Source organism: Mastigoproctus giganteus, chromosome 7 (genome assembly GCF_048544385.1).
Source record: "Mastigoproctus giganteus isolate SK-2022 chromosome 7, ASM4854438v1, whole genome shotgun sequence".
Lineage (NCBI taxonomy): Eukaryota > Metazoa > Arthropoda > Arachnida > Uropygi > Thelyphonidae > Mastigoproctus > Mastigoproctus giganteus.
Genome location: NC_143581.1, coordinates 76,732,718 through 76,756,941, shown reverse-complemented (window position 1 = coordinate 76,756,941; position 24,224 = coordinate 76,732,718). Strand labels below are relative to the sequence as shown.

General features: G+C 38.5%; 1 protein-coding gene across 4 annotated transcripts in view; it reads right to left on the bottom strand.

The window, feature by feature from the left end:
* The window catches only part of snama (something that sticks like glue), a 489,984-nt gene that overhangs the window by 77,450 nt on the left and 388,310 nt on the right, over positions 1-24,224 (bottom strand). For all 4 annotated transcript variants that reach the window (XM_090377736.1, XM_090377737.1, XM_090377734.1 and 1 more), the window contains one exon: positions 19,038-19,146. In XM_090377736.1, coding sequence (XP_090233862.1) covers positions 19,038-19,146 — 109 coding nt within the window. The remainder of the gene's footprint in view (positions 1-19,037; positions 19,147-24,224) is intronic.

Below are 24,224 nucleotides of genomic sequence, written 5' to 3'. Positions count from 1 at the left end.
ACATCCCAAGAACAGAGCTAATAGCACAGATTGTCCCCTTCCCAGGGGAGAAGAACACCTGTTCATCATAGAAGAGGAAAATTATAAAGCCTTTACATTTTTGAGACAGAAAGTATTCGAAATGCGCAGAACAACCCAAAGAATGGCAATTCAGACCACCCAGCAATTAAACAATAATCAATAGTTAAAATTGCCCAAGTTTCCCACCACACCCAGGCAATGACTTAAATACTGTCAGGATAGCAGTATTCTGTGCCCTGACAGAAACCTGGCGCCTCCGTAGCCAGGTGGGAAGGAGCACCAGTGTGTAGCACGCGCTTCTTGATGAGACCGGGGTTCGAGCCCGTCACCACCAAATACAGAGGATGCGGAGGGATCAGGGAATGGCCACTGCGCGTCCGCGGAGCAATGTGGCCTTAGTTGCTAATGCTCCTAAAAACCAAATAACATAACATAAATAACATAACCTGACAGAAACCTGACATGAGAAAACTCCCCAGGACTACCCTGCCATGTGTAGGAACCTGGGGCCCACACCAAATAAGTAACCATGTAGGGGAGGGATATGTACAGGCAGCCAGGGAAGCAGATTAGCTGAAAAATATCAGTAAGCTGGTAGCAAGGGGAGGCAATGTAGAATGAAAGAAGAATGAATGAATGAGAATGAAAGACAGAATGAATTGGTTGGGCACTGAGTGAACTACGACTTATGGTAAAAGGGAATAAATGGCAGTTTTGGCGAAAGTAAGAGTGTCCTAGCATGAGAGAAGAAGAGAGTGAATGGAAATAAGTGGAAGAGTAAATGTAACTGGTCGAAAGAATACAAAGTTAAAAATACTTACACTACTTTATATATACTAACAAACATTTACTAACCACATAAACACTATCACTGTATTCTCCCCTGGCCTGAAAAAAAAAAAAAAAAAAAAAAAACTTGCAGCTACTAATGATATTAAGAGTAGGAGACCGGTGGAATTGCTTAACAAGTACAGGTCACTGATGAAAAAAAGGCGTGAATTAGGGTTAGCATTAGCATTAGCATTAGTAGAGGCATTTGATGCAAGAAAGCAAGCTTATGCAGCATCAGCCAAAAAAAAACCCACTTCCACTTCACCCCTCTGTTCGTTCAAAATACCTGTCCAGCTGAGCCTTAAACTTATTTAGGCTATTAACCTCCACCACAAGGGATGGAAGTCTGTTCCACCAACCAACCACCCGCTGGCTAAAGGCAAATTTCCGCACGTCTATCCTACATCTGTCTTGTCTCAATTTGAATTTATGCCCTCTCAGGTGATTATTCTGAGCTAGAGGAAGAATCCCATCAGCATTGAGCATGCTCAAACCATTCAAGGCTTTATACACCTCTATCAGATCACCTCGCTGGTGCCTAGTCTCCAGACACTGTAATTTGCAAAACTTAAGCCTTTCTTCGTAAGAGCACCCCTTTGTTCCATTCACTAATCTTGTTGCCCTTCTCTGTACTCGTTTCAGCAGCTCTACATCCTTCTTGAAATGAGGCCTCCAGACCTGTATACAGTACTCTAGGTGTAGCCTGACCATTGCCTTATACAAAGGAATAATCACCTAATTATCCCTGCTGGAAAAATTCCTGTATATCATTGACAATACTCCATGAGCTACTCTTGCAGCCCGTCTGCACTGATCAGAGAACTTCATATCTGCCTGCACAACCACCCCCAAGTCCCTTTCATTCTCTACCACTGTCAGTGTAGTACCACAGAGTTGATACGTTGCTCTGGGGTTGCTGTTTCCCATGTGTAGTACTTTACATTTGTCAATGTTAAACTTCATTTGCCACCTCTTAGCCCATCTGCTCAACCTTTCCAGATCCTGTTGCAGCAGCATAGTGTCAGTAGTGTCCTTGACAACCCTGCCAACCTTTGTATCATCTGCAAACTTGGACATTAAGCTTGATATACCATCATCAATATCATTTATAAATACAGAAAACAATAAAGGACCCAACACTGAACCCTGAGAGACTCCACTAATAACATTAGTCCACGATGAGCAGTGTCCATTGATTACCACTCTCTGTCTTCTCCCCCTCAACCACCCCTTTATCCATAGCAGCAATTTGCCTCCAATGTCACACTGCTCCAATTTGTGTAGCAGTCTTCCATGTGCGACAGTATCAAAAGCCTTTCTAAGATCCAAGTATATAATATCAAAGTTATTCCCTGCATCCAGTTCTTTTGTGACTGCATCATAGTATCCAATCAAATTGGTCAGGCAAGACTTCCCCTTAACAAAACCATGCTGTGTCTGAGCTATAACTGAAGTCTTGTCTAAATGATCCTGCAGTGCTTCTTTAACCAGTGCCTCCATTAATTTTCCTGGAACAGAAGTTAAGCTCACAGGTCTATAATTACTTGTGTCAGCCTTTAATCCTCCTTTGTGAATTGGGGTCACATTTGCACATTTCCAGTCTATGGGTACCTCCCCTCCAAGAAAGCTTTCATAATTATGGCTAAGGGTTTGCTTACTTCCTTTGCTGCCTCCTTTAATATAACTGGATAGATCCCATCCACCCCGGGTGCTTTTTGTGTTTTGTGTTTATCTTCAACAGTTTCTCCTCCACTTTACTCCCAGTTATTTCAAGATTCTGTAGCTTACTGCTAGAGTTGAATACACCTCTGGCATTCCCCTTGCTGAATAACTCCTCATGTGTGAATGTCGATGCAAAATATTCATTTAGTTTGTTAGCTACCTGAGCAGGATCATCAACAGTTGACCCATCAATATCAAGTGGACCAATCTGATTCATCCCCTTCCTTCTAGAGTTTACATAAGTAAAGAACTCTTTGCTGTTTTTCTTTGCATCCCTTGCCAAGGATTTCTCGTAATCTGCCTTCGCCTGTCTAACCTCCTTCCTTTGTAACTTGGTTGCATATCAACTTGTATCTATCATAGGCTTCTGTGTCATGTGTTAATTTGTAAGTATCCCATGCATTTTTCTTCTCTGCCATATGCCTCATTAGTTCATCTGACATCCATTTTGGCCTAAACCTTGAACAATATTTCTTAGTTGGTATGTAAAGCCTAGTAGCTTCCAAGATAAGTTCTTTGAATGCTTCCCATTTTGAATTTGCTGTTGGTAACATCATCAGTTGGTCCCACTGTATAGAATTTAAATACTGTCTCAGTCCATCGTAGTCGCCTTTACGGAAGCAATAACCCTTCCCTTTACCCCTAATGGTAGTTACCTCTTTGAGTAAATCCCACTTCAGCACACTGTGATCACTGCCACCTATTGGTTCATTTATCTGCAGATTCTTAATGCATGAAGAATCACTGCTGATAATCAAATCAAGAGTATTACTCCCTCTAGTTGCCTCCCGAACATGCTGATGTAGAAAACAATCATCCAATAAATGTTATACTACTAAATCCACAAAAGCCCTACTAGTGCGTGAGTAACCAGCCCCCAAATTCTAGTCAATATCTGGGAAATTAAAATCTCCCATTATAAGACTCTCTGATTTACTGGCCCACTCTATTTCCCTGTACAGTTCCTTATTATACTCATCAGAGTCATTAGGCCTATAGAACACTCCTACTCTCAATTTTGATCTCCCAATGCTTATGTCACACCAAACTGACTCAACACTGCACTGTCCAGCGATGTCGACTGGCTTCACTTCCTTGGTTTTTATGTGTTTCTTAACTAATAGCATAACCCCTCCCCCCCTTCCTATCCTGTCTATCCTTTCTGTAGACGTTGTACTCCCCAAATTGCAGTTCTGCATCCCTTATATCTGTGTGACACCACGTCTCTGATATCCCAACAATATCTGCCTTTGATGTTTTGAGCAATACCTCAAATTCATCAAATTTATTTACTAAACTCCTAGCATTGGTGTACACGCAAGTATACCTGCACCTGTTTCTATTCTTAGCTAGCCTAACACAACCCATGTGTTTACTTGTACCACAATGGCTCCCAGCAGTCTCTGAAATACCATGCATCTTGTTTTTCAGGCTTCTGCTCATTCTAATAGAAGCAGTGCAAGAATCTCTTTCACCTCTGCCAGTGGCTACTGTCAATCTATTGGTCTTTGTCTCCCCCCAAGCTAGCAGTTTTCCGACCCACCTAACACTGCCTCGATAGCATCAGCAAATATTCTTGCACCCTTTCTATTTAAGTGTATCCCATCCCTGCAGAAGCAATCTCTCCTGTTAACAAGTACAGTGCAGGCTGAAAAAAATTATACCCCTTGAGCCTTACACAATCTTTCCAGGGCCGAATTGATCGACAAGGCTCTCATCATATACTCCCTCCTATCGTGTCTGGGCAGAATTGCAGACACTTTCAAATTCAACCCTAATTCTCGGCTTTTGTTCAACAGTGACCTGTACTTGTTAAGTAATTCTGCCGGTCTCCTACTCTTAATATTATTAGTGCCAACGTGTACAACTATATCACCTTTTGTGCCCTTAAAGGATGATAATCGCTCTACAACGTCATCAACCTTTGTCCCTGGCAGACATACCCTGGTCCTGTTCCACCTATCTGTTTTACAAAGCATGTTCCCCGTTTCCCTGACAATAGAGTCACCAACAACTACTAGTTCCTTCGGGACCAGCGCATTCTGCCTTGGGGGTTGCCTCTGTGTCACGCGATGCCCAAGTGCAAGCTCTGGCGCTGATGTGGGCAGCTGAGAGCTTGATGGGCTCCTCAATTTAGTTTCTTCGAGGGCATCCACCCTGTCCTTCAAGCTCTCATATAGGCCCACAAGAACGCCGAGTTGTTGGCTGATATCGATACACTCCTTGCATCGCGCACACACAAAGACATCCCCATGGCAGTATCATGTCCCGTACCCGATTGCTCTGCAAACATCAAGCAAACAGTGCATTTTATAAGGCTGTGAGTCAGAGGACAACTGCCCCCCTCAGTTCTGCTCTGAGCCACAGCACTTCCATTAGCTTGAGCCTTTTGCTTTGCTGCGCTGGTCTGAGTCATGATTCTATTAATTTATTAATTAATTATAATTAATTATGTTATGTTATTAACTATGTTAAATATAATTAATTATATTACGTTTGTAATCTAAGTCGTTATATGTATTTATTTAAACGTACAATTTAACTGCTAACGAAGTTCAACTAACGCTATCTAGTACGGTATATAACTATAGTATCACAAAGGCGGGAAATTTACGAACGGTAGCGGAGTTGAAACACGTGGAAACCCTTACCGATACTTTTATGCAATTACAAGGCCGAGTAAGGAATAAATACACCAAATTAATCAGAAAATCACAAAATAATGTTATACTACTAAATTTAAATCAAAAGTTTTAGAAAAACAATAATTTCAAATCAATAAATAAGAAAAATCCACTTAGCGGCTTTGAACATGACCGTCTCTAGTAGCCTAGGTGAATAGTGGGTTGAATTTGAAAGTGTCTGCAATTCCGCCCGGACATGATAGGAGGGAGTATATGATGAGAGCCCTGTCGATCAATTCGGCCCTGGAAAGATTGTGCAGGGCTCAAGGGGTAAAATGTTTTTCAGCCTGGTCTGTACTTGTTAACAGGAGAGACTGTTTCTACAGGGATGGGATACACTTAAATAGAAAGGATGCAAGAATGTTTGCTGATGCTATCGAGGCAGTGTTAGGTGGGTCGGAAAACTGCTAGATTGGGGGGATACAAGGACTAATAGATTAACAGTAGCCACTAGCAGAGGAGAAAGTGATTCTTGTACTGCTTCTATTGGAATGAGCAGCAGCCTGGAAAATAAGATGCAGGATATTTCAGACACTGCTGGGAATCACTGGGCAACAAGTAAACACATGGGTTGTGTTAGGGTGGCTAAGAGGAAGAGCAGGGTGCATGTATACTTACGTGTACACCAATGCTAGGAGTTTAGTAAATAAATTTGATGAATTTGAGGTATTGCTCAAAACATCAAAGGCAGATATTGTTGGAATTTCAGAGACGTGGTGTCACACAGATATAAGGAATGCAGAACTGGAATTTGGGGAGTACAATGTCTACAGAAAGGATAGACAGGATAGGAAGGGAGGAGGGGTTATGCTATTAGTTAAGAAACACAAAAAATCCAAGGAAGTGAAGCCAGTCGACATTGCCGGACAGTGCAGTGTCGAGTCAGTTTGGTGTGACATAAGCATTGGGAGATCAAAATTGAGAGTAGGAGTGTGCTATAGGCCTAATGACTCTGATGAGTATAATAAGAAACTGTACAGAGAAATAGAGAGGGCCAGTAAATCAGAGAGTCTTATAATGGGGAATTTTAATTTCCCAGATATTGACTGGAATTTGGGGGCTGGTCACTCACACACTAGCAAGGCTTTTGTGGATTTATTGGATTGATTGTTTTCTACATCAGCATGTTCAGGAGGCAACTAGAGGGAGTAATACTCTTGATTTGATTATCAGCAGTGATTCTTCATGCATTAAGAATGTACAGATAAATGAACCACTAGGTGGCAGTGATCACAGTGTTCTGAAGTGGGATTTACTCAATGAGGTAACTACCATTAGGGGTAAAGGGAAGGGGTATTGCTTTCGTAAAGGCGACTACAATGGACTGAGACAGTATTTAAATTCCATACAGTGGGATCAACTGATGATGTTACCAACAGCAAATTCAAAATGGGAAGCATTCAAAGAACTTACCTTGGAAGCTACTAGGCTTTACATACCAAGAAATATTGTTCAAGGTTTAGGCCTAAATGGATGTCAGATGAACTAATGAGGCATATGGCAGAGAAGAAAAATGCATGGGATACATACAAATTAACACGTGACGCAGAAGCCTATGATAGATACAAGTTGATCTGTAACCAAGTTACAAAGGAGGTTAGTCAGGCGAAGGCAGATTACAAGAAATCCTTGGCAAGGGATGCGAAGAAAAACAGCAAAGAGTTCTTTACTTATGTAAACTCTAGAAGGAAGGGGATGAATCAGATTGGTCCACTTGATATCGATGGGTCAACTGTTGATGATCCTGCTCAGGTAGCTAACAAACTTAATTAATATTTTGCTTTTGCATCGACATTCACATATGAGGAGTTATTCAGCGAGGGGAATGCCAGAGGTGTATTCAACTCTGGCAGTAAACTAGAGAATCTTGTAATAACTGAGAGTAAAGTGGAGGAGAAATTGTTGAAGATAAACACAAGAAAGGCACCTGGGGTGGATGGGATCTATCCAGTTATATTAAAGGAGGCAGCAAAGGAAGTAAGCAAACCCTTAGCCATAATTATGAGAGCTTCCTTGGACTCAGGGGAGGTACCCATGGACTGGAGATGTGCAAATGTGACCCCAATTCACAAAGGAGGATCAAAGGCTGACACAAGTAATTATAGACCTGTGAGTTTAACTTCTGTTCCAGGAAAATTAATGGAGGTACTGGTTAAAGAAGCACTGCAGGATCATCTAGACAAGACTTCAGTTATAGCTCGGACACAGCATGGTTTTGTTAAGGGGAAGCCTTGCCTGACCAATTTGATTGGATACTATGATGCAGTCACAAAAGAACTGGATGCAGGGAATAACTTTGATATTATATACTTGGATCTTAGAAAGGCTTTTGATACTGTTGCACATGGAAGACTGCTGCACAAATTGGAACAGTGTGGCATTGGAGGCAAATTGCTGCTATGGATAAAGGGGTGGTTGAGGGGGAGAAGACAGAGTGGTAATCAATGGACACTGCACATTGTGGACTAATGTTATTAGTGGAGTCCCTCAGGGTTCAGTATTGGGTCCTTTATTGTTTTCTGTATTTATAAATGATACTGATGATGGTATATCAAGCTTAATGTCCAAGTTTGTAGACGATACGAAGGTTGGCAGGGTTGTCAAGGACACTACTGACACTATGCTGCTGCAACAGGATCTGGAAAGGTTGAGGAGATGGGCTGAAAGGTGGCAAATGAAGTTTAACATTGACAAATGTAAAGTACTACATATGGGAAACAGCAACCCCAGAGCAACGTATCAACTCTGGTACATTCTCTACCACTGTGGTGACAGTGGTAGAGAATGAAAGGGATCTGGGGGTGGTTGTGCAGGCAGATATGAAGTTCTCTGAGCAGTGCAGACGGGCTGCAAGAGCAGCTCATGGTGTATTGTCAATGATATATAGGAATTTTTCTAGCAGGGATAAGGAGGTGATTATTCCCTTGTATAAGGCAATGGTCAGACCACATCTAGAGTACTGTATACAGGCCTGGAGGCCTCATTTCAAGAAGGATGTAGAGCTGCTGGAATGAGTACAGAGAAGGGCAACAAGATTAGTGAATGGAGCAAAGGGGTGCTCTTACGAAGAAAGGCTTAAGTTTTGCGAATTACAGCGTCTGGAGACTAGGCACCAGCCAGGTGATCTGATAGAGGTGTATAAAGCCTTGAATGGTTTGAGCATGCTCTATGCTGATGGGATTTTTCCTCTTGCTCAGAATAATCACCTGAGAGGGCATAAATTCAAATTGACTAAAGATGTAGGATAGATGTGCGGAAATTTGCCTTTAGCCAGCGGATGGTAGGTAGGTGGAACAGACTTCCATCCCTTGTCGTGTTAGTTGATAGCCTAAATAAGTTTAAGGCTCAGCTGAACAGGTATTTCGAAAGAACAGAGGAGTGAAGTGGAAGTGGTTATTTTTTATTTATTTATTTTACTTTATTTTTTTTTGGCTGATGCTGCATAAGCTTGCTTTCTTGCATCAAATGCCTCTACTAATGCTAATGCTAGGCCTGCACAACTGAAGAATAACAGTAAGTTGAGGGGCCCAGAGAGAGCAGTGCAGAAAGGAAGAGTCGAATAAATGAAATGAGAGCTAGAAGAATGAATGAAAGTGTAAGTGTGTGAGAAAAAGAACACAAACGATAAATGCTACAGTTAAATACACACTAACCCTAGTTTTAATTAGTATTTAAATTTGTATTACACATCACTGCATCCCCCCCGTGGTGTGTGAGAAAAAGATGAATGAGTGTGAGTGAAAAAAAAAAAAAAAAAAAATTATATATATATATATATATATATATATAAAACTTGGGGAAAAAAAAAAAAAAAAGAATGCAAGTAGAGTGAGAATGCAGATTATGAATGAAGTAAATGTGTGTCTCTCCCACCCCTTCGCCTAGTGGGTTCCAGCTGCTAGCTGATGTATCCCACCCCCAATCGTGGGACGGGCAGCTTGACCTTCTTACCGGATTCAAAACAGCATGGACATGACATACTGCGGCTTTGCTGCCGACACGCCATTGCCGATCTGAACTGGGTACTCTAACCTGGTTCCCTTTAAAACCCCATCCTAAGGCAGGGGAGGGTGGAGACAAGTCTCTGTCTCCTCCCCTCCCTGCCCCCATACTTCGCCTGGTGGAGCTCATCTCCACTGACCTCTTTGGGGATGCCTACTCTATCGTCCCTATTCTTCTATCTGTTTTCCCCCCAGTCTTCAGTCTCCTCCTCTCTCACTAAACCAACCAAGTACACCCCTTAACAATGCTGCCAAATTCTAATCAACGTCTAAATTCTATAAATCTCTAAGACCACTAACAGTATCTAGCATAAAGCCTCACATGTCTAAATTTAATAACATCAAAATTTTGCCCTACTTATTAGGCCTTTTAACACATCTCTCTAGTGTTCAATGCCAACCAGCGATTTCCTAACAGCAATCCCATAAAGCATTAATGTCAAACACGTAATTTCTTTTTTTTTTGTAGGTCCTAGTCACTGAAATCCCAGGAAACTAGGTGGCAGGACCTGCCAGAGCAACTTGTTGTGATATTGAACACACCTGGCTAGCCTCCTTGTGGTAAGGTATGGGTAACGTCGGGCCCCACTAGGGGCCTGACAGCCAATAAGCCGGCCAAACAATGGGCACAACACATCACACTGCACAGACATGGCCCACACACTTTCAAGTCTCTGGCTTGACAGTGTACTGTCCTTGATACAGCGAAAACACGCGAAGATAGGAGAAATCCCAGGTGGCGTCTGACACGAACATACCTTATACCTTATGTACTCCTCAAATTCCAGTTCTGCATGCCTTATATCTGTATGAAACCACGTCTCTGATATCCCAACAATATCTGCCTTTGATGTTTTGACCAACACTTCAAATTCATCAAATTTATTTACTAAACTCCTAGCACTAGTGTACATGCAAGTATACATACACCTGTTTCCTATTCTTAGCTACCCTAACACAACCCATGTGTTGCTTCCTTGTACCGCAATGACTCTCAGCAGTTTCTGAAATCCCCTGCATCTCGTTTACCAGGCTGCTACTCATTCCAATAGAAGCAGTGCAAGATATCACTTTCACCTCTGCCAGTGGCTACTGTTAATCTATTAGTCCGTGTATCCCCCCAAGCTAGCAGTTTTCTGACCCACCTAACACTGCCTCAATAGCATCAGTAAATATTCTCACACCCTTTCTATTTAAGTGTATTCCATCCCTGTAGAACCAGTCTCTCCTGTTAACAAGCACAGACCAGGCTGAGAAAAATTCTATCTCTCCAGGGCCGAATTGATCAACAGTTATTGATAAGGTATATCAAATTTAACGTCAAAGTTTGCATAGTTGTTAATAACAGTATGCTTCTGCAACAGGATCTGGAAAAGTTGGGCAGATGGACTGAGAGGTGGCAATTGAAGTTTAACATTGACAAATGCAAAGTATTGCGCATGGGTTACAGTAACCCCAGAGAAATGTACCAACTGGGTGGTGTTACACTCAGGGTAGTGAAGAATGAAAGAGATCTGTGGGTAATTTTGCAGTCAGATATGAAGTTTTCTGAGCCATGTAGATAGGCTGCCAGGCTAGGTCACCGGGTCTTTTCAATGATATAGAGGAATTTTGCGAGCAGGAATAAAGAGGTGATTATCCCCTTGTATAAGGCAATGATCAGGCCACACCTCGAGTATTGTGTACAGTTCTGGAAGCCTCATTTTAGGAAGTATATAGAGTTGCTAGAATGAGTATAGAGAAGGAAAGGACAACAAGACTGGTGAGGGTAACAAAGATGTGCTCTTACAAAGAAAGGCTAAAGTTCTGCAAATTGCAGCGTCTGGAGACTAGACACCTGCGAGGTGATATGATTGAGGTGTATAAGGCCTTGAATGGTTAGAGCAGGCTCAATGCTGATGGGATTCTTCCTCGTGCCCAGATTAATCGCCTGAGGGGACATAAAAATTCAAATTGAGGAAAGACAGTTGTAGAAAAGATGTGCGGAAATTTGCCTTTAGCCAGTGTATGGTTGATTGCTGGAACAAACTTCCATCTGTTGTTGTGGAAGTTGATAGCTTAAATAAATTCAAGGCAGAACTAGACAAACATTTGGAATGAATGGATCAGTGAAATGGGAAGGTTTGTTTTTGTTTTTTTTTTGGCTGATGCTGTATAAGCTTGCTTTCTTGAATCATATGCCTCTACTAATGCTAATGGTAGAATGGTTGTAGGCAATTTTTAAATTCCCTTCAGTGAAACCAACTGACAATGTTATCACCTGCAAATTCTAAATGGAAAGCATTCAATGAGGTAATCATGGTAGCTACTAATACTTTTACAACTTAGATATACTAGACCTCAATGGATGTCACATCAACTGATGAAACTAGCAGCACGTAAAAAAATAATAGGATGATTATAAATTAGCAGAGGACACAAAGTACAGACTAGTATGTAAATGAGCCAATAAACTGGTTATTGAAGTTAATGCAAAGTTTGAGAAGTCTTTGCCTAAGAATGCAAAGAAAATTAGCAAAGAGTCCTTTGCTTATGTAGATCACTAGAAGAGATGAATCACATTGGTTCATTAGATATGAAAGGCACAATGATCAATCACCCTGTTCAAGTTGCTGACAAACTGTTAAAAAAATATTTTGTATCAACGTTTTCACCTGCAAAGAAGTTTTTATGGATGGGAATACCAGAAGAACACCAAGTTACAAATAGGAGCTAAATGATTTTGTGATAAGTGAGAAAAAAGTGGAAGAGAAATTGTTGAAACTAAAAGTAAATAAGGAACCTGGGGCTGATGGAGTCTATCCAATTATATTGCACGGTACTAAGTACTATAGGTTTTGATACCTTTCATGTTTGGGGTTTTCGTAAAAATAAAAAAGCAAGCATTACTCATATCATCAGAGAAATGGGTGTCTATATTACCCACCCCATCCCACCTCCAACTAGCAATTCCCCTGAACTGTTATCCTCAGTTGTACTGACAAAAACCCTTGCACCACCTTTGTTCATATGAAATAATGAACTTTATCTCTGCAACACATTCCTTCTAATTGCAAGTGCAGGCCAAGCTAATAAAAATTTCCCCAAAAAACCTTGCAATGTCCCCAAAGTCTTGAGTAAATCTGCAAGGCTTTCAGCACATATATATATATATACAGTCGATTCCAGTTAATTGGGACACACCGGGACTAGTGCATTTTGGCCCGATTAAGGGACTGCCCCAATTATCCGAAATTTTACGTAAATAGTTAAAAATACAATTTACCCCCCCCCCCTTTACAATTGGTTCAGTGTACAATCAAATCACGTTACGATGGAGTCACCATAGTAAAGTACCGTTCACTATATGATGTGTAGTAAGCGGCGATCATTGTGATCACGTTTGTGAATTGAATTTTAATTCTATTAAACAGCGATTCTAATTAGCGAAAATAGGAGGAATATTATCCACAGGCTATAAAAGCAAAGATATATTAAGCACAAATTCACCCTTTATTACCTTACCAATTAAAAAATTAAACGATACCGTAAAATCAGAAGAATATACGTGATAATCAGAATAATTAATATGTACTGTAATATGTACATACTTAACTAACTAGTTGACATTTCTGTTCACTGACATTTGTGGGTGGGGATTAAAATTTAAAACAGTAACAAGATAAGCAATCAATAACAAGGGACACGGCACACACACACACAAATTGCAAGTAACACGATACACGCAAGTCAGAACGGAGTAACGAGTTACAAAGCTTTAAAAAGGAAAGAAGAGAAGATCTGAAAATCAATTTTTTTATATGATTGAAGATTACATGGAAGTCTAAACACATTTTACCATAATAATCCAAAGAATTCCAGCTGTCGGTATTATCGCAAATTCAGTAAGATTGAGTTTACTATCCATTTATGATAGATTGCACTAACAGAAAAGCCTAATAAACAGGTGACCGCTAATTGTTTTTATTGTTTAATGGTTGTGACCTCCAGACAATCGTAGGGTGATCTCCAGTGCTGCGGTCTCTTGCCCCGATTAAATGGCATTTTGTCCCAATTAAGCGAAGTAAACCCTGGCTATTTTCACGATTGGGTTCTGTTTTTTAAGATTTGCCCCAAATAAACGGCTGCCCTGATTAACCGGTGGCCCAAATAACCGGAATCCACTGTACATTCTTTTGTATCTGGGCAGAATTGCAAACATACAAATTCTGACCCTCGTGGCATTTTTTGTCCTCTATATCTTCAACTAAAAATCACCAACTCATGTTTGTTTAATATCATTAGGTCCCCCAACATGAATAATGCTCTCCCATCCCAAAATATAACAATCTGTTGGTAACATCACCAACTGTTGCTCTCAGCAAACACACTTTGATTGTAGCCCACCAATCTTTATTTAAAAAAAAAAAATGTTAACCATTTCCCTGATAACAGTCTACCCCATTAAAACTAAACATTCTTAAACCAGAGCAGTATGCACTTGACCATTCTGTTCTGAGGCCTGAATCAGGGATGCATTACTTGGAAGGTTAATAAGTACTCGATACCCTAGTGAGTTTCCAGTTTTATTTGTGGGGCAACCAATACTTTCTTTTGGCGACTCAAATTCATCTAATAATGCACCATGTTTTAATTTCAGACTGATACATGCTGTATCTGGAAAAAAGAAAAGAATAATCAGTTGAGTTAGGTTTGTTTACTAGACTGACCTTAGAATACGTACCACAGGCTATATAAGCAACAAACTCGTGACTCGCACAAGAAATCCCCTGCAGCCATTTTATGTGAATCATGATATCCGTGAACAAGGTATTCAAATTGGATCTTGTAACAACAAGATCCACTTTTAATACCTATCAGAGATATTCAAAGATTAAGGCAAGATTTGAACTTAGAAATTTAAATTAGAAAATATTAGCATTTAAATTACAAAATATCACAGCAATTAAACCATTAATACCAAAACTACTGAAGTTAAATATTAAAATAACTGGAGCTGCTGAAAAGAATGTAACTTAGCAGAAACCAATTTCACAAAATGACTGAATTTCAATTTATAAGGTATTTAAGCAAATTAAAGAAAACAAAAATTTTTCTATTAGATACCCATCTTAATCTCCTTAAGTTAATCCACTGCAGCCAACCTAAAACACATCTACTCTCTGCGACTGTCAAATGCAGGATATATTCTAGGATCAATGAAGCATATGATGTGTATTTGCTCTTCATTTGTTTGAGATAAACATGGAATTGGTCATTTGGATCATATACAATGTAAAGCAGATCAAAAATTCCCTTCGGATGAGACATCTAACACAACATGTTTGAGAATGGGCATGTTTAAAGTCTATAAGGTTACATGTGGTGGGATATCATATATACGAGAAAAAAGGCCCTGAGGGCTGCATACATTCATGATGAAATGATATTGTATCAATCAGCAAACTGTTTGAAAATAAATAACTTTAATCTGAGAATTTAATTACATATACATATAAAATAAAAAAAATAAATATTAAATACTGAGAATTAAAGCACTAAAAACTGTATCCAATGAACTACAATAAATTACACAAAACTAATAAAAACTATATGAGAAGTTTTCAAGGCATTGTGCCTCTTTGTCAACTCAAAATAAGAAACACGAGAGTAGGTCAGTATATTGGCAGCAGGATAGTCTTGTAATAGGCTCAATATACCTGTGGATCACATAACAAAGCATTGCCTTTTTGAACGTAGTCTGTCTAAATTAAACCAACAGTAGGGTGTCCCTTGTCTGCTAGGAAGGCAACAATGTCCTTATCTTTGTGCAAACAGTTTAGAAGAGCATTGTGCTGGGTATGATGCAGATTACCGGCAACAGGACAGATATGCTGCAGTATAGATGCAACTTTAAATCGTATCTCTGTAGCAGACTTCTGGAACATGGAAAAGTAACATCTCGATGACCATGGCCAACTGAGTAATTGGTGGTTTCCTGGGAAGTATGCCAAAATTCAAGCCCAACTCTTCTGCTGATAACTCATTGTTTCTCAAATTTAGAACAAACCATGAATTGTTAGTAGAATCATTCATGTGCTCAAACAGATTATGTTCAAAAATCTCGGGCTTTGTTATGTGACCACAGGTATACGTTATTGGGGTCTCTTATATTACTATTCTTAAGAAATAAGAATCCAGGGTGAACCATTTAATATCTTCGTGGTATGTGTCAATGAATGGTGAAGGCTTCATGCATTGGGCTGCCAATGCATATGATGTGTATCATAGCGAAACCCGGTTTATGTGCCTTGAGCAAACCATAAAATTTTGGCTTGCCCAAGGTACATAAACTCGGCATTCTGTTATTAGCATTAGCATTAGTAGAGGCATTTGATGCAAGAAAGCAAGCTTATGCAGTAACAGCCAAAAAAAAAAAAAAAAAAAAAAAAAAAACCCACTTCCACTTCACCCCTCTGTTCGTTCAAAATACCTGTCCAGCTGAGCCTTAAACTTATTTAGGCTATCAACCTCCACTACAAGGGATGGAAGTCTGTTCCACCAACCAACCACCCGCTGGCTAACGGCAAATTTCCGCACGTCTATCCTACATCTGTCTTTCCTCAATTTGAATTTATGCCCTCTCAGGTGATTATTCTGAGCTAGAGGAAGAATCCCATCAGCATTGAGCATGCTCAAACCATTCAAGGTTCAAGGCTTTATACACCTCTATCAATCAGATTACCTCGCTGGTGCCTAGTCTCCAGACACTGTAATTTGCAAAACTTAAGCCTTTCTTCGTAAGAGCACCCCTTTGTTCCATTCACTAATCTTGTTGCCCTTCTCTGTACTCGTTCCAGCAGCTCTACATCCTTCTTGAAATGAGGCCTCCAGACCTGTATACAGTACTCTAGGTGTGGCCTGAACATTGCCTTATACAAGGGAATAATCACCTCCTTATCCCTGCTGGAAAAATTCCTGTATATCATTGACAATACTCCATGAGCTACTCTTGCAGCCCGTCTGCACTGCTCAGAGAACTTCATATCTGCCTGCACAACCACCCCCAGGTCCCTTTCATTCTCTACCACTGTCAGTGTAGTACCACAGAGTTGATACGTTGCTCTGGGGTTGCTGTTTCCCATGTGTAGTACTTTACATTTGTCAATGTTAAACTTCATTTGCTACCTCTCAGCCCATCTGCTCAACCTTTCCAGATCCTGTTGCAGCAGCATAGTGTCAGTAGTGTCCTTGACAACCCTGCCAACCTTTGTATCGTCTGCAAACTTGGACATTAAGCTTGATATACCATCATCAATATCATTTTTAAATACAGAAAACAATAATGGACCCAACACTGAGCCCTGAGGGACTCCACTAATAACATTAGTCCACGATGAGCAGTGTCCATTGATTACCACTCCCTGTCTTCTCCCCCTCAACCACCCCTTTATCCATAGCAGCAATTTGCCTCCAATGTCACACTGCTCCAATTTGTGTAGCAGTCTTCCATGTGCAACAGTCTAAGATCCAAGTATATAATATCAAAGCTATTCCCTGCATCCAGTTCTTTTGTGACTGCATCATAGTATCCAATCAAATTGGTCAGGCAAGACTTCCCCTTAACAAAACCATGCTGTGTCCGAGCTATAACTGAAGTCTGGTCTAAATGATCCTGCAGTGCTTCTTTAACCAGTGCCTCCATTAATGTTCCTGGAACAGAAGTTAAGCTCACAGGTCTATAATTACTTGTGTCAGCCTTTGATCCTCCTTTGTGAATTGGGGTCACATTTGCACATTTTCAGTCTATGGGTACCTCCCCTGAGTCCAAGGAAGCTCTCATAATTATGGCTAAGGGTTTGCTTACTTCCTTTGCTGCCTCCTTTAGGGGAATGCCAGAGGTGTATTCAACTCTAGTGGTAAGCTACAGAATCTTGAAATAACTGGGAGTAAAGTGGAGGAGAAACTGTTGAAGATAAACACAAGAAAGGCACCCGGGGTGGATGGGATCTATCCAGTTGTTTGAGTTGACAAAGAGGCACAACACCTTGAAAGCTTCACATAAGGTTTTATATTAGTTTTATGCATTTTGTTTTAGTTCATTTTATACAGTTTTTAGAACTTTTATTTATACAATTCTCAGTCTTTAATTTTTATTTTATATGTATATGTAATTAAATTCTCAGATTAAATTTATTTATTTTTAAACAGTTTGCTTGTTGTGATATCGTAAAATTACACTTCCAGTCCAAAGCTGTGTCCAGAGTGCTCATCAGTGTTTCTAATTATGGAATTTTTCCAGTTGTACTGATACAATTTATTGATGTTTATATTCAATTATTAAGCACATATGGAGTTATTTTTTTAAGTCCTCTTTCAGTTGGATGTTGTTGGTGCTGAGATCATCGGCACTGCTGTTTATGAAATTTGTTTTCCTGCTGTACTGGCTCAATCACTGCACTGTGATCTATTTGTACTTCATATAAAGAATTTGAAAAACTAACATCTATATTTATATTCAATTGTTAACAGCAGGTAGTGTTTGTCTGGAAGTTGAAATGGCTCAACCGGTGCAACCATTGGCTTTTCCAGTTATGAAATTTTTTTCCCTGGTGTGTATTGCCATTTATTTACACTTCACATAAACCAACTGAAATACTAAATCGACAATCCTCGAATTAAGTTTTAAAAGAATTCACTACATGGTGTGACACAAACTAACAATTTCCCTAATAAAACCAAATCTCGGCATTGACTGGCCTTCAGTGAGTCTATTTTAACGCATATATTTGCTTGTCCCTTATTTCTAGAATGAGGATCTCCATTCTAGAAATAAAGGAACTGAACAAAGTAAATTTTTAATCTTTAGAAATGAGTTTTAACAAAAATATGAAACTAACAGATGGAAACAATGGCATGCCATATTATAAATGAAGAAATAAAAAAATTCAGGATTATAAATCAAAAGTGAGGAATGCAATCTTAAGGTGTGGTCATATAGATAGGAAGGAAAAAGGAATATTAGCTCAACAGATATCTGAAAGCAAAATAAACAGTAATTGCCCAGAGACAGACCAAGAGAAAGATCAATCGATGGCACCAAGCAAGCATCATATGAAATAGGGTTTTTATCCTGCTAGGGCTAAAGACATAACAGGAAGTATATGACCTTTTTTAGGCTTGATTAGAGGAAACATAGAAGACTGATAGTCTTCTATATATTATTACAAATTATATTTGGATATCAGGGGTAAAAACAAAACAAGAAAAAAAAAATGTGCAAATTTTTACTAATGCCTTACAAATAAAATCAGTTTCAGATGAGGTAAATGATTTTGAGAATACAGTGAACATTTCTTATTGTGATCACTTTGGGACACAGCTTAGCTGATAACAATAACCAAAGAATCAAGAATGCAGCTGCTCAGCACTGTTTACTGATGCAGAGTGGATACATGTTCAAAAAATGTATAAGTGGCAGAAAGAAAAGTTGAAATTCAAGAAATATATAAAATACTTTAATTTGAATATACACTATTTCTTTGAGAAAGCCATCAATAAAAATGAAACCCACGATGTATCTGGAAATCCATACAAACCATTAAATACAAATAACAAAAATATTAAAATCAAGAATTAGAAAAGGGTTAATGTTGTATTTTTTTAATGTATTAGTATACATTTGATGGGAACTTCATAAAAATAATAACATCATACGAATGATAACATTATCCATGATCACGATAAGCGACATGTACTGTAAAAAAACTTTATAGATGAGGTAAATGATACAACTTACTTTGTTGAATGATAATCCCTTTCCCTTTCTCTCTCTCTGTCTCTTTCTCTTTCTCTGGGTGGTGTTCCATACCTTACTCTTGATGAATGGCGTTTTGATCTCTGTCCACCTAAAGAATTAATTTTATTTAATATTAATTTTGTTTATTAAATATGCATCAAAAGTTGGAAAAGATAGTTTCATAATACTTAATAATATCTTCTCTTTAATGATTTTTAAAATACATCTAACCAAATGGCATTCCTTAAGCCTTCATATAAATTTAAAATAATTCAAACTATAAATTATTAGTACAAGAAACTTTAGGGGGAAAATTGTTCCCAAAAACATTCATACAAATCTGGAAATTAATACACATCAAATTTCACTGGGACAAACTGAACATATAGCTAACAGGCACTAAACACACACACTCTCTCTCTTTCTCTTTCTTGTGTACACCTGTCAGTCATGACTGGTGTGTGCATAATGTAAAGCATAAAAAAACAAGTGGACCATTGATTTTCAAATGATGCAAAGCAATTTAAAGTGGTACTGCAAATATGAGAAGTGTGAAGGTCAGAGACAGAGGAGATGTGAATTTGGCACAAAAACCAACAACATGAGGAACAATTTCAAGAATTCATGATAAATTTAAGAATTACAGTATCGTGCAAACAAAGATCTGGAACGGGTAAGGAAAATTCTGTTATGGTGTTGCAGTGATTTGCACTAGAATCAACAAAGTAGGTATACAACACATTCTCAAAAGAGCTAAGTGGGAATGAGTCAAAGGAGGAAATCTTAAGCATCCTGGACAAAAAATTAGTCTATGTAAATTTCTTTACGTAAGAATGAGTAACATCGCCTTTCACAGAATCATTTAATGGATTTAATATAGTCGGGAAAGGATGGTACATGGTCATTTTCCATTAAGATTATTACTATGTTTAGTACCACATGAAATTAATAATATACAGTCGAACTTGGTTATAACAAGAATCAAATTACTGACAAAATTTCCTCGTTATAACCATTGCTTGCTATATCAGTGATGGTGAATATGGGGGACCCCTGGGGCCATTAGATAATGAAATCTTTATATCAGTGATGAGTTAAATCTACCTCCTATTTTTTTAAAATTTTCAATTGATAAAAAGATAGATAGAAACTTGATAAAAAGATAGATTCAAAAAACAAAAGAAATATTAGAGAGAAAAAATAATATAAGTATATACTTACATATAATTTGCATTAATATGCTTGTATAAACTACAATACACTTAATACATAACACAATTTATTTCTTTGCAATTAAACTATTTAATAATAAATTTAATTAGTCTTTATTTATGAATTTAAAACTGACGTTTGTATAAAAGATTTCACTCTGATATTTCTTAAGTTTCCTTAAAACATTCAACACATTAAAAGCCTCATTATGTGCTTCAGTTCCTTCAAAAAAAATCGACTAATGTGTCCACTGCACCTTGAGCTTGTGAGATTGTCGGAACTGATTTTGATTCACTTTCAATTGTCATCATATCATCATCGTCATATTGTCTTTGTTGAGCACAGCTTCTACAATGTCACTCCGTAGGAAGACCACTAGTTAACAAAAGTTGTCATCGACTCATACAAATTCACCAATGTTATCTGTATTAAAACCTACAACGTTGTTACGGAGCAACCATTTGGATAACGGTAAGTTGTTTTCTTCGTTTCCATCATCTTCATCTATGATTGAAATTTAATTTGAATTTAATTTATTTTTCTTGAAAGCAATTTGACATGGCTGTCAAAGTAATGTTGTTCCACGCATCATTCAATAAATTTATAGCATCCAATATTGATATAGACTCAGTAAGTTACTGTTCTCTTTGACTGATCAGATGTAGAACTAGAAATATTTTATAAAATCCTTTCAAACTCTTGATTACACCTATGTCCATGAGTTGCAAAATCGATGTCGCATTGGGAGGCAGAAACCAGCTTAATGTTGAACAAATTTTGAATCTGGGCATGTGAAGGACAGTTATCAACTAACAATAAAATTTTTTCTTCTTTTTGAATAGCTCCTTATTCCAATCATTTAAGTATTACCAAAAAATATCCAAAGTCATCTGAGTTTTCTTGTTTGCAGTGCAATCCACAGGAAGTTTCATTAAGTTTTTGAAATGCAAATGTTTTAACGTTTTCCGATAACAAACAGTTTTTTTTTTATCAGTTCCTGTCATATTTGTGCATAAGAGCACCGTCAATCGAGGCTTTCATTTTTTTCCGCCAACACATTTTCCCCCTTTGAAGTTAAATGTATTGTCAGGTGTTGAATTATAAAAAAAGTCCTGTTTCATAGGCATTGTAGATGTCTTCGTCATTGAAATCTTTCTTGATTTCTGCCCAAACAAGTCAATCCATTCTTTTGCCATTATTGGATCTGCAGATTGAGATTCTCCACTAATTTTTGCATAAACAATGTTATTTCAGTTTTTAAATTAATCCAGCCAACAGTTTTTACACATGAATTCATCATGTCCAAATTGTTTAGCGAAGGACAAGGTCATAAATCGGTTGTTAATCCAATGCAGGTGGTCATAATGTTAAGTCGCTCTATTCATTTTTGTCTATTCCAAGAATTGCATTTTTTCCACTACCCAAGCAATTAAGAATGTTTGCATAGCTACCAAAATTTGTTTGTTATATCCGTGTGCTTGTTATAACAGTGAGCGATTGTATGGGAATACGCGTAAACCCTGCCAACCTTTGTATCATCTGCAAATGTCGACATTAAGCCTAATATACCTTCATCCATATCATTGATAAATACACAAAACAAGTGTGCTCAGAGAACTTAATATCTGACTGCACAATTACCCATACCCAAGTCTTTTTCATTCTCCACTTCCCTGAGTGTAGTACCACACAGTTGGTACATTTCTCTTGGGTTACTGCTACCCATATGCAGTACTTTGTAATTGTCAATATTAAACTTCAGTTGCCACTTCTCAGCCCATCTACCTAACTATTCTAGATCCTGTTGCAGTAGCATACTGTCTTTACTATCATTAACAACCCTGCCAACCATTGTGTCATCAGCAAACTTCAATATTAAACCCGATATATCTTCATCAATATCATTGATAAATACACAAAACAACAATGGGCCCAACACTGAACCCTGGGGGATTCCACTAATAACATTAGTCCTTGAAGAGCAGTGTCCACTGATTACCATTCTCTGTCATCTCCCACTCAACCATCCCTTTATCAAAATAATTTATATCAAAATTATTTGTTGCATCCAGTTCCTTTGTGACCACATCGCAGTTCAGCTCTGTCTGAACTATTACTGCAGTCTTGTCTAGGTGATCCATTATTTCCCCCAGAACAGAAGTTAAACTAACAGGTCTATAATTATTTGTGCCACCCTTCAATCCATGGGGACCTCCCCAAAATCTAAGGATGCTCTCATAATTAGGGCTAAGGGTTTGCTTACTTCCCTCACTGCCTCCTTCAATATAACTGGATAGATTCCATCTGCCCCAGGTGCCTTTTTTTATGTTTAACTTCAACAATTTCTCCTACACTTTGCTCTCCATTATTACAAAATAATTTAGCTCCCTGCTAGAGTTTAGTAAACTTCTGTCCTCCCCTTCCTTACAAAATTCCTCATGTGTGAATGTAGATGCAAAATACTCATTCAGTTTGTCAGCTATCTGAGCAGGATCATCAACAGTCAAACCATCGATATCGAGTGGTGATTCATCCCCTTCCTTCTAGAGTTTACTATAGAGTTATAAGTATAGAAGCCTTTGTTAAAAAAGTCTTTGTCTGATCTACAACCAGAGTGGTTGTAGAGTAAAAATCAAATGTCACCCTCATGCAGCTGCAGGAGTGGGCACACGTGTACAATTGTGCCCATTTCTGCAAATCTATATTACTAATAGGAAATCTGGAAATAAGAAGACCTCCACAAATCAAAATTAATACAACTACTATCAAAATGGTAACAGAATTGAAATATTTAGGAGTTGTTTTTGATTCAAAATTAACTTTCTACCCCCATCTGGGATATTTGGTGAAAAAAGTAAGAAATCATGTAGGCATGATTGCCAGGATCAGTAGAATGGAATGGGGTCTCAAAAGAAGGATCCTGACAATCATATACCGTGCAGTGCTCTTGCCTGTTATAACCTATGGAGCCAGTGCATGGTTTACCCACTTGACTATAGTCAGAAACTGAAATAAATTAGAAACAATACAGAGAATAATACTTCTCACTTTCACCAGAACATGCTGCACTGTGAGCACCCTGACACTACAGGTGCTGGCTGGCTGGCACCCTCCCACTTTACTTGGAATTAGCCAAAAGCAGCTTGTACTACAGTCTTAAGGGCATACCCACAGAATTTCTGGGGATAGCGCTTGACACAGCCAATAACATCAAGGCAGAAATAAAAAGATTAGCCACAAAGCTCCATGGGCAATGGTGGTCAAATTGGGAGCAGGAAACCAGATGTATTGTTACCAAAAGGTTTCTGCCACAGGTGGAAATGTTTAGTCAAAAGCCAACAAAGTGGAAAGCCCCTGGACTCTTTATGACCTTTATACTGACAGGTCATGGCTCTCTAAAGGCAAAGTTAACTTCCTTAGGGTTGACTGATGGACCCAAACTGTACCTGTGTTAAAAGTGAAGACTGGGCACATGTTCTCTATGAATGTATAATTTATGATATTCCAAGAACATCTTTTTATAATAGAAGAAAACACATATAAAGCTTTTACTAACTTCATCAAAAATATATTTGAAATGAGAAGAAATAACCAAATACAAGCACTTCGGCTTCCTCCACAGCCAAACAATAACCAATAACTAAAAATGCCCATATCTCCCACCATGGCCCAGAGGAGATGACATAAGAATCTAACGGGGTAGTTGTATTCAGCACCCTGAAAGAGTGTGAAAGAACTGAGTGAATGTGCTGAACACTGAATAACTGTGACAGAGTGAAACTGAAATTGTGGGGAATGGTAAAGAATGAGAAGTTATGGCAAAAGAGAGTGACGCAACATGAAATAAAAAAGAGAGAGAGTTTTGGTAAATGGGAACAAATGAAGGTATGGATGTAATGGAAAGAATGCAAATAAAATATTAACTATATAAACTTAGAATATCAATTTACTTAGCAAATAAATATTAACTATATA